Source organism: Ranitomeya variabilis, chromosome 5 (assembly GCF_051348905.1).
Source record: "Ranitomeya variabilis isolate aRanVar5 chromosome 5, aRanVar5.hap1, whole genome shotgun sequence".
Taxonomy (NCBI): domain Eukaryota; kingdom Metazoa; phylum Chordata; class Amphibia; order Anura; family Dendrobatidae; genus Ranitomeya; species Ranitomeya variabilis.
Window position 1 is genome coordinate 554,647,712 of NC_135236.1, and position 12,297 is coordinate 554,660,008.

At 42.1% G+C, this 12,297-nt stretch overlaps 1 protein-coding gene across 1 annotated transcript in view; it reads left to right on the forward strand.

The window, feature by feature from the left end:
- The window catches only part of PRR7 (proline rich 7, synaptic), a 148,853-nt gene that overhangs the window by 101,003 nt on the left and 35,553 nt on the right, over positions 1–12,297 (forward strand). Inside the window, exons 2-3 of the mRNA XM_077265939.1 lie at positions 1,113–1,919; positions 2,015–2,062. Of these exons, the coding sequence (XP_077122054.1) occupies positions 1,517–1,919; positions 2,015–2,062 (451 nt within the window). The 5' untranslated portion in view covers positions 1,113–1,516. The remainder of the gene's footprint in view (positions 1–1,112; positions 1,920–2,014; positions 2,063–12,297) is intronic.

The window sequence follows — 12,297 nt, forward strand, 5'->3', positions numbered from 1 at the left end:
GCCCCTTTTAGTACCCACTACCTATGCACACCATTGCTTCCTTGTATGAACTTTCTGTATTGTATTGAAAGAAGTTCCAACATTTTCTTTAACGAAGCACCTCCAAGAGCACAGCTTTGCTGCCAGGAAGCCAACTGATACCAAACTGTGCATGATCGACCATAAGCACTGCGACTAGTACAGGACAGTTCCAAAGACAATTGGAAAGTAAATGGACCTTGGAGGGTCATTGTCTGACTGGCCTAGGGACGCCTTGAGTGACAGCTCAGCCGCTCTATGGGATCTGAAGCATGCTGGATTGGACTGTCAGTTTTGTGAGTGATAGTCCAGTCATCCAATCTGATCTTGGAGCATGCTGGGCTGTCAGCATTTTGACTGACAGCCCTGCTGCTTAATCTGGTCTAGCCTGCTTGCATTTCCCCAGGTGTCTCCAATCTCTCATTATTTATAAGCTATTTAGCTGGGTTGCTGTCTGCAGTCCAATGTCAGTTGAAGCTTTGCTTAGGTTTATGCGTGTAAGTGTGCTTTGCTCTGTGTCTGACTTCTTGATTTTGCTGAGGACCTCAGATTTGTTGTGACTATTTATGTGGATTTCTTCTGCTTTTGATTGATTGCTCTCCGATTTCAACGAGGCAGGGTTAAAATATATGTGTAATGTGTATATTATAAAACCAAATTATGATTTTTAAAATAACCTTTAAATAATTTTTTAAAATAATTTTGATGCTTTTTTATTTTCTGGGTCATGTTTAACAGTTAGTTAACAAGGTTACTAACATTTTGCAGATTTCACAGTAACCACAGAGCCTCACAGTAGGCAAACCAGAGCTGGTAACATAACCCAAAAGTGAAAGAGCATACCCACGATACTCTCCTATAGAAGTAAGTGGGTTACTTTCTCACTAAGGTTTTTCATGTCCTTGTAGCTCCAGTAAAGTACCGGTACATTTATTTTCTGCTTTTCAAAGTGGCTAATCAAATTCATACAAAAACATATACAGTAGGTGAAACATTCCCATTAATACTGGTTAACTGTGTTATTGATGAGGGCAATATAATATATATGTTCATATATATGTATATATTGTAATATTTTATGTTTTTATTTTCAGATAAGGTACTTGGAATAAGACATTCAGAAAAGACATCTGAAGACTGCCAAAAATGAAATGTTAAAAAAGTGCACTATGGAGAGATACACATCTTTATGAACATAATTAGAAGCTCTTACACTGGTTTCTAGATAAATATAAGACAATCTTCTGGAATCACGCAATATGCTCACTGCCATAGAACTGGCTGATCTTCAGAACCTGTGTGCACCACAACACGCTCTCGAGCTATAGGGTTGCCAAATGACAGCTGGCCATAAACAGAAGCATTACAGACTTCCGAAAAGAAACATTTGGTGAATAATGAGATTCATGGGCGGAAAAAATCTAAAGAACACAACACAATATGAAAAGAACTAACGCCATGGATAATAAGATCAGAGAAAGGAAGAGCCAGGGATGATATGCCATCTTTGCACAAAGAATACCTGACGCTGGTGCCCCCATCTGTGAACCTGCAGTGCGTGTTTGGGGGTTCGTGCCCCTCTGAATGGCAGAATAAGATGGTTATGTCTCAGGGCACATATACTTTTCTCAGTTGTTTTGCTGGATTTTGGCTTATCTGGGGGCTGATAGTATTGCTGTGCTGTCTCTGCAGTTTTCTTAGGCGTCGCATGAAGCGACGCAGGGAGGAGAGACTGCGGGAGCAGAGTTTACGTTCTGTACAAATTGAGCCACTTCAGTATGAGGAATATGTCAGCAGCCCACGCATCCCTGTGGCACACAGAATCCGCGCACAAGCAGCAAGTCAGCCGCCACCACCACCAGCAGCCCAAGCTAGACCTTGGTCCGCCACCCGCAGGAATGGTAAGGGGGTTACAGCCAATAAAGTATATTGTCAAACATACAATGCTGTATAAAGGAAGAAAATGATATCTCTTTTTCTTTTTATTTGTTCATAGGCCCTACTCCAAGTGCTGCTAGCAGGGACATTCCTTCCTTAAGTCAAGGTGAGAGTTTTGGCTCCTACAGAACAAGGGTTACTAATGTAGGGGGTCACTGTTAACAAACAACAAATATATAGCTCTAAAAATATGCTTAATTCTACCCTCATTGCTTTGTATTGATTTCACTTTGGCAATAAGCAACCTGGGGCTGAAAATCTGACACCCCATTACCGGGTGTACAGTACACAGTTCTGTATGTACGCGTTACATCTATGTTACCTTGCCACACACAAGACAGTCGTGTGCTCACTTGATGCTCACCCTATACAATCCGATGTGCATATGATGCTCTGCGGTATATATATATATATATATACAGTATATATATATATATATATATATATATATATATACTTATATATATATATATATATATATTTATTTTTTTTTTTTATTTTTTTTTTTCATCTTTTACATTTTAAAAATTACTAAAATGAAAATTGGCCCAAGCTAAAGTTTGGGCACCCTGCATGGTTAGTACATAATAGCACCCTCTTTTGAAAGTATCAAAGCTTGTAAACACTTTTTGTTACCAGCCAAGATTCTTTTAATTCTTATTTGAAGAATTTTCATCCTCTCTTCCTTGGAAAATTCTTCCAGTTCTGTGAGATTACTAGGTTGTCTTGCACTGCTATTTTGAGGTCTAGCCACAGATTTTCATTGATGTTCAGATCAGGGGACTGTGTGGGCCATTGTAAAACCTTCAGCTTTCGCCTTTTCACGTAGTCTATAGTGGATTTTGACGTGTGTTTAGGATCATTATCCATTTGTAGAAGCCATCCTCTTTTCAACTTCAGCTTTTTTGCAGATGATGTTATGTTTGCATTAAGAATTTTTAAAATTTCATGGAATCCATTCTGCATTCAGTCACATCCACTATCCTTTCACAAACTCTTTGCGCTCCATCCATATCAGCCCCTCTTCCTCTCCTCTCCTATGTACAGCACTCTCACTCTTTTCACAATCGTCAACTGCACAGATCTATTCAGTCCTACCATGCAAAACAAGAGACGCTCTCACAAATAGCTTAACCATCTGCTCCCTCTTTTTATCCTCCTTCTCCTAGTCGCATGAGATATCTCTTCCAAGCCCGGCTCTTTTTTATTAGTAAGTCAAGCCCCTCACCTACTACACTCAGAAACCACTGAAATCTAATTATTCCCTGCATGCCTTCTGTCTGTTTTAATTGTGCCCTCTGGAATTAACGATTAGCATTTAACAAACTCTCCTTCATCCATGTCTTCTTTCTTGTTGATTCTCTTAACCTTCTGGCTCTTACTCAAACCTGGATCCAGCAGTCAGACACCACCGCTGCTGCTGCTCTCTCATATGGTGGACTACATTTCTCTCATACCCTAAGATCAACAGACCAGGTGAAGGTCTTGGTGAGCTCCTATCAGTTCCTTTCTCACTTTGCCATCTGGCTTAGACATTTTCTATCCTGTGATACCCACCCTCATCATCTGATACTTTGACATACCCATTGGTTTTCCTCTCTCTCCCTGTCTGCCACTCACCTTTTATCTCTAACCTCCTCCATTGGCCTTTCACCGTTTATTAACTTTCCTACACATGAACACGGAAATACCCTGGACCTGATCTTCTCTCAGCTATGCTCAGTTCATGAATTTTCCAACTCCCTCTCTATGACCACAACTTTCTTTCATTCTCTGTCAATAATTGTCACCCTGCTCAGGATATCCCCCACTTTCCACATCTATAGAAATATACAGCTCTGGCAAAAATTAAGAGACCACTGCAAAATGTTCAGTTTGTCTGATTTTTCTCTTTATAGGTATATTTTTGTGTAAAATTTAATTCTTTTATTTTATAAACTTCTGACAACATGTCTCCAAGCAATTTCCAAGCAATAAATTTTGTATTTTTTTCTGAAAAGGAGAACTGGCAAAATTAAAACCCCCCAGTGCTTTCAGACCTCAGATAGTGCAAAGAAAACAAATTCATAATCATTTAGAAACAACAATACTAATGTTTTAACTCAGGAAGAGTTCAGAAATCAATACTTTGTGGAATATCTATGATTTTTAATCACAGATTTCATGCGTCTTGGCATGCTTTCCACCAGTCTTTCACACTGCTTCTGGCGCAAAAATGTAAGCAGTTCTTCTTTGTTTGATGGCTTGTGATTATCCATCATTCTCTTGATTACATTCCAGAGGTTTTCAATGGGGTTCAGGTCTGGAGATTGGGCTGCCCATGACAGGGTTTTGATGTGGTGGTCTCTTAATTTTTGCCAGAGCTGTATGTGCCATTAACACCCAGAAAATTATGAAGTATTTGCAGTCAACATTGGCATAAATCTCCTCCCTCTCATGTCCTGACTCTGCACTGAAACATTATAATGAAAGACTGCAAAGTGTCCTGGATGAAGCTGCACCTCCTACACATAGAACAACCCTGCACAGATGGTGACAATCCTGGCACATGCTGCAAACACATTTCGTACAGCGGTGCTTCAAGGTGCGCCGTACGTCTGTGGAGAAAGTCCAATCTGGCTGAACATTTCATCCATCATAAGTTTATGATAAAACATACAACTCTGCCCTTTACCCCTCCAAACAAACCTATTTCAACACCCTCATTTCCTCACTATCCAAGAATCCTAAACATCTCTTTGACACTTTTCATTCCCTACTCAATCAAAGAGTGCAAACCACCAATCTCAGCACTGACAATCTGGCCAATTATTTCAAAGAAAAATTGACCATATCCGACAGGAATTTTTCTCCCAATGCCTTCATACCATGCACTGTCCTCCCTCCCCCACTGCATCTAGCTCACTCGCTGTCTTTGAACCAGTCATGGAAGAAGAAGTGATCATGGTCTTTTCATCTTCTTTCCCTACTACTTGTACCAGTGACCCTATTCCCTCTCTTCTCCTCCAGCCCATTTAACCAGCTGCCACCACTCACCTAACAAAAATATTCAACCTCTCTCTCTCTCTCTCTGTATCTTTTCCTCCTCATTTAAACACGCCAGCCTACATCCATTACTTAAAAAACCATCCCTTTACTAAAATTGTTCTGCTAACTATAGACCTGTCTCTAATCTTCCCTTCATCTTTAAACTTCTGGAACACTTGGTCCACTCCCATCTAATCCGCTAACTCTCAGATTACTCTCTTCTTGACCCTCTACAATCCAGTTTCCTCTCTTTACACTGTACTGAAACTGCCCTCACTAAGGTCTCTAATGATCTACTAACAGCTAAATCTAATGGTCACTACTCCCTGTTGATTTTCCTGGATCTCTCTGCAGCATTCGACACTGTGATTTACCAGCTCCTCCTCACTATGCTCCTCTCCATCAGCCTCAAGGACACTGTTCTCTCCTGGTTCTCCTCCTACCTCTCTGACCGCTCCTTCACTGTATTTTTGCTGGTTCCTCCTCCTCTCCTATTCCCCTTACTGTCAGGGTTCCTCAAGGATCAATCCAAGGCCCCCTCCTGTTCTCCTTGTATATTACCTCTTTTGTACAAACAATCAGTAGATTTGGTTTCCAGTACCATCTCTTTGCTGATGACACCCAATTATACACCTCTACTCCCGACATTACACCTGCATTATTACAAAACACAAGTGATTGTCTTACCGCGATCTCTAACATGTCCTCCCTCTGTCTGAAACTGAACCTGTCAAAAACTGATCTCCTTGTGTTTCCTCCTTCCACTAACCTACCTATGCCCGACATTGGCATTTTAGTGTGTGGTTCTACCATTACTAACCATCAACATACCTGATGTCTTGGGGTCATATTTGATTCAGATCTTTTTTTTTTTAATCAAATACTTTTTTATTGAAAAAAAATCCAAATGATAAAACAGGTCAATATAAGTTCCAGAATTATACAGATTTTCCAGTTCAGCCTTAATCAATATCCCCCATCCCCCACTTCCCCCTACCCCACACCCAAAACTCAGCCAAATAAAATGTATTTTTAACACTGTACCTCACAGCTTAGCACATTTATATAGAACTTTACATTACCTCACTTTACAAAACCAAAAAATTATATCAAAAGCAATAAGGCGGCACCCATCCTATTCTGCAGTAGTTCAGCAGAAGCCACACCCGGATAGTCCATCCATCCACCCCACACATTTTCGAATTGTGTATATTGACCTCTCTTAATATATATATTTCTTTCCATTAAGATAATAAAGTTTATTCTGTTCACAAATACTTGTTTAACTGGCGTTTTTTTTCTTCCAGCCAATGCACACAATAAGTTTCATAGCAGCATACAAAAACCTGGCTATAGCCAGCCTCCCCCATTCATCCATAGCAATATCTACCACACATCCCAGTATGCAAGTCAGCGTAGTGCGCAATATATATTCACCCCTGTCACCTCAGGCGTAATGTCGGGAGTAGAGGTGTATAATTGGGTGTCATCAGCAAAGAGATGGTACTGGAAACCAAATCTACTTATTGTTTGTACAAAAGAGGCAATATACAAGGAGAACAGGAGGAGGCCTTGGATTGATCCTTGAGGAACCCTGACAGTAAGGGGAAAAGGAGAGGAGGAGGAACCAGCAAAAATACAGTGAAGGAGCGGTCAGAGAGGTAGGAGGAGAACCAGGAGAGAACAGTGTCCTTGAGGCTGATGGAGAGGAGCATAGTGAGGAGGAGCTGGTGAACCAAAAAGGCTGAAGGTGAGGACACAACCACATCATATGTAAAAGATCAGCCCCCTCATTAGAACATCTTGAGCATTTTGAGTCCCCTCTCAGTCCTGCCTTCATCATCCACACTGGAGTCCTGTATACTCCATAGACTAAGTACAGCTGTGACACCCTTCTGGCCTCACTCATAGACACTTTGGGAATATACTGCAATATGGATTCCCATTGAGACTCCGAAATCGGACCCAGATCTGCCACCCATTGCTCTCTCATCGTTAACGGGTGTCACAGTAAGAATGTTTCCAGCAGACGCCTGTACATTAATGTAATGAACCCCCTCATGTTCCTCTGAGGTCCTATGTGATTCAATAAACTATCTGGCTGCAGAACCACACGTGACACGTCAGTCTGCTTATTAAGAAGGTGTCTCAGCTGCAGATACTAGAAAAATAAATTTTGGCTCAAAGGAAACTCCTTCCTGAGCATTTCAAACGTCTTTAGTGACGCCACCATCCAGCAGCTGCAACACTAACCAAATGCCTATATGCCTCCACTGACAAAACCCTCTCAATCGCATTAGATCCTCCATTCTAGGATCAAACCAGATTGGCGTCTAACGCGTAAACTCCGTTATGCCTCTCCACTGCTTAATTTTCTGCCAGATTTTCCCCATCATAGCTATAGTTGGAACATTTTTAGGATTCAATCTAAACCTACCTGCCTCTAAACTGGCTAACAATAGACCCTTCCCTACCATATATTCTGTGATTATCCCAGCTGATGTACTTTGTATAGGTTCTCCCCAACCCACCATATGTTGGCATTGGGATGCTACATAATAAATCCATGGATTAGGGACCACTAAGCCTCCCTCGTCTTTCAATCTTTGCATGTGTTCCAGTTTAATGTGTGCCAAATCAGATCCCCAAAGAAAAAGTTAATCCTAAAAAATGTATTTTGTGCCTACCACATCGGAGCATTATGGAGCATGTAAAGGAGTTGAGTTATGAGTATCATTTTAATCAAATTAACTCTACCTGCAACCGACAGGAACAACTTCTTCCACGCCCCAATCTTCTGCTGAGATCTCCCAAGCAAAGGAGTCAAATTCAGCTGCTCATAATCCTCTATCTTGGCCGAAATCACAATGCCCAAATATTTGAACTCAGTAACCACCCGTAAAGGAATTGCAGGGTCAAGTGTCAGGGGAGCCTCCACATCCAAGGGGAGCAACACAGTCTTCTCCCAATTAATGGATAGTCCTGAAATAGTCCCAAATTTAGTAATGCTATGCATAGCAACCCTCAAAGACTCCTGTGCACCACCTAGGAACAGTAACACATCATCCGCGTAAAGGAACACCTTCTCCTCATGACTTCCATATTTATAACCCTTGATATTCTTGCCCCCTGTATTGCCGACCCCAAAAGCTCCATTGCGATCGCAAACAACAGAGGGGACAAAGGGCAACCCTGCTGCGCTCTCCTGTACAATGGAAAGTCCCCAGACAAATGGCCATTCACACGCACTTTAGCTTTCGGAGATGCATATAACAACTGCACCCAACTTATAAATGTCTCACTAAAACCCATTGTCCTCATTACTGCCCATAGGTACCTCCACTCCACACTATCAAATGCCTTAGCAGCATCTAAGCACACCACAACCCTCTGACTCACATTATCCACTCTTGCCTGCATATTAATAAACAGCCGTCTAAGATTATTTGCCGTAGAACTATTGGTCATAAACCCAGATTGATATCGGTGTATTACTGTTGTTATTACCTTATTAAGTTGGATAGCCAACCTCTTAGCCAGGAGTTTAATGTCTGTCTTCAATAGCGAGATTGGACTATATGAAGCTGGATCCACTGGGCCTTTACCCTGCTTTGGCAACACTACAATTATTGCCTCCCGCATGGACCGCGGCAACTCCCCCTCCAAAAAGCCAGCACCATACACCTCAAGCAAAGCGGGAAGTGTAGTCCCATTATATTTTTTGTATACTTCCCCTAGAATCCCATCCACCCCACGGGCTTTACTATAAGTCATAGAGGCCAGAGCGGTGTCAAGTTCCTCCAAGTCAAATGGCTCCTCAAGAAGCCTCTGTTCCCCCACTGAGAGCCTGGAAGCTGTATCACTGCCAGAATGCTGTCAATCTTCTCTACCGCTGGCTGCACCCATGATTTATATAAATCCGAATAATACTCCACCATCATCTCTAAAATTGCTTTGCTACCGGTATGTTCACACCCGTCTCTCCCCTCATTGTGACTATATGAGTAGAATCTCTCTGTGCAGAAACTATCCGAGAAAGGAGATGGCCCGCCTTATCCCCTTCCTCAAAAAATGCCATCTCATGAAACGTTCTGTAGTTTTCATAGTCATCTGACATACTCTGGCCTGTGCCTCCCTCAACCTTCCCTGCACTTCTGGGGACTGATTAGTGATTAGTGCCTCCTCTGCTTCCTTCAGTTCCCTTATCAAAACCTGATCTCTCCTGCCAGTTTCAGCTTTTACCCGAGATATTTTCTGTATGCAGGGCCCTCTAAGGTAGGCCTTCATGGCTTCCCACACTGTCAGAACCGAAGCAGTCCCAGTATTAATTCTGAAATATTCTCTGATCTCCCCCTCCATATGTCCATCCACATCATTTAATTGTAGCCAGAATGGGTTCAGCCTCCACATGAGCCCTCTAGCAGGCACAGATCCCACCCCTCTCAAGTATCACACTCATGGGGGAATGATCCGATATTGTTCTAGCCAGATACCTCCCCAACAAGGCCCAACATCAGATCATTGCCCAAGGCCAAGTCAATTCTCGACAATGATGCAAAGGCAGGCGAGAAACAAAAGTATTTATACACACCGGTGTGATGAATCCTTTATAAGTCATGCAGATCTGTTTCCTTCAGGACCACTCCAAATGGGGTCTCAGTGCCTCTCGTCTACCCCTGTCCCAGTGCGCGTCTGGAATATTATTAAAATCACCCACTATCATAAATGGCACCCCTTTCGCTACCTCCAGAACCCTGTGAAGCAGTTTCCCACAATATGGCAGTGGAATACAGTATATATGGAGATCAGCCACATCAAAGAGGCATACAATTTACAAAGTAGGCATATATATCTACCCAGCGGGTCTATAGTCACTTTACGATGTTCAAAAGGCACGCCAGAGCAAACGAGGATGCTAACTCCCCTGGAATATGTTGAATAAGTCGCACGATACCCCACACCCCACCTGTACCCATCTTTTAGCTAGAAAATTCTTTTATGGAATCTATCATGTCAAAAAACGCTATTAACCTTCAGATATTAGATTAATCTGCAGGTTGATAGGGTTGATAGAGATTTAAAGCTGTGCAGGCTCCAAACTGAAAGCCAGGCTGCTGGGAGGAAATTAACCCTATTCCTCTCGGCAACCTGCATCTTTCAGTCATAGAGGTGAGGCCGGTCTGGCATCTGTCACAGCTCAGTACAGAGGGCACAGCGGCTGCAACTACTCACCAGTACAGATTGACAGCCGACACGGCAATGCATCAGTTCTCCTTGTCTCCTTTCCGACACCACTCACTACAATAATACACCTGGAAGTGCCGCGAGCAGCATCAGCAGAAAGAAGACATGGAGGAGAACCTGCTCGGCATGCATGGCTATATATATATATATCTTCAGCATTCACACAGTGCTCAATCTGGGATGTACGCACTGTCAATCAGAGGAGGAAGATCTCTAATATGAAAATGAGGAGTTGTAACGGTGCACCAAACTCTCGTCCACTCCAAGGGTACATTGAAGCGTCCTCATTTCCATATGGATTAAGTTATTTTTTCAGGCACTGTACCGGTAACATGTACAATGTTAGTGTTGTGGTTATAGGAGCTAAGAACCCTACAACCAGTGGTGTAACTAGTCTGAGGGGCCCCGGTGGAAAATTTATTCTAACACCTGGATACGTTTATTTGTGAGCCATTCCATTGTAGATTTTGCTTTATGTTTGGGATCATTGTCTTGTCGGAGGACAAATCTCTGTCCCAGTCTCAGGTCTTTTGCAGACTCAAACAGGTTTTCTTCAAGAATGGTCCTGTATTTGGCTCCATCCATCTTCCCATCAATTGTAACCATCTTCCCTGTCCCTGCTGAAGAAAAGCAGGCCCAAACCATGATGCTGCCAGCACCATGTTTGACAGTGGGGATGGTGTGTTCAGGGTGATGAGCTGTGTTGCCTTTATGCCAAACATATCGTTTGGCATTGTTGCCAAAAAGTTTGATTTTGGTTTCATCTGACCAGAGCACCTTCTTCCACATGTTAGGTGTGTCTCCCAGGTGGCTTGTTGCAAATTTTAAACGACACGTTTTATGGATATCTTTGAGAAATGGCTTTTTTCTTGCCACTCTTCCAGAAAGGCCAGATTTGTGCAGTGTATGACTGATTGTTGTCCTATGGACAGACTGTCCCACCTCAGCTGTAGATCTCTGCAGTTCATCCAGAGAGATCATGGGCCTCTAGGCTGCATCTCTGATAAGTCTTCTTGTTTGAGATGAAAGTTTAGAGGGACGGCCGGGTCTTGGTAGATTTGCAGTGGTATGATACTCCTTCCATTTCAATATGATCGCTTGCACTGTGCTCCTTGGGATGTTTAAAGTTTTGGAAATCATTTTGTATCCAAATTTAAACTTCTCCACCACAGTATCACGGACCTGCCTGTTGTGTTCCTTGGTCTTCATGATGCTCTCTGTGCTTCAAACAGAACCCTGAGACTATCACAGAGCAGGTGCATTTATATGGAGACTTGATTACACACAGGTGGATTATATTTATCATCATTAGGCATTTAGGACAACATTGGATAATTCTGAGATCCACAATGAACTTCTGGAGTGAGTTTGCTGCACTGAAAGTAAAGAGGCCGAATAATATTGCACGCCCCACTTTTCAGTTTTTGAATTTCCACAAAAATTTAAAATAACCAATAAATTTCGTTCAACTTCACAGTTGTGTTCCACTTGTTGTTAATTCTTCATCAAAAATTTACCTTTGGTATCTTTATGTTTGAAGCATGATATGTGTAAAAGGTTGAAAAGTTCCAGGGAGCCGAATACTTTCGCAAGGCACTGTATGTTACCTTTCCTGGCTCCATCCTGGTATACAGTGGGGAAAATAAGTATTTGATACACTGTTGATTTTGCAAGTTTTCCTACCTACAAAGAATAAAGAAATTTGTAAATTTTTATCGTAGGTGCACTTCAAGTGTGAGAGACAGAATCTAAAAATAAAACACAGAAAATCACATTTTTAAATAATTAAACAGTTCTCATACATTACCATTAGTAACACACTATGTCATCATGGATTAAAATCCTGCAGGGCATGTAAGGTCCCCCTGCTCACCCCAGTGCGTGTTCAGGCCCGTTTGAAGTTTGCCAATGACCAGCTGGATGATCCAGTGGAGGCATGGGAGAAGGTCATGTGATCAGATGAGACTAAAATAGGACATTTTGGTATCAACTCCACTTGCCGTGTTTGGAGGAAGTAGAAGGATGAATAAAACCCTAAGAACACCAACCATGTGAAGCATGGTTGGAGAG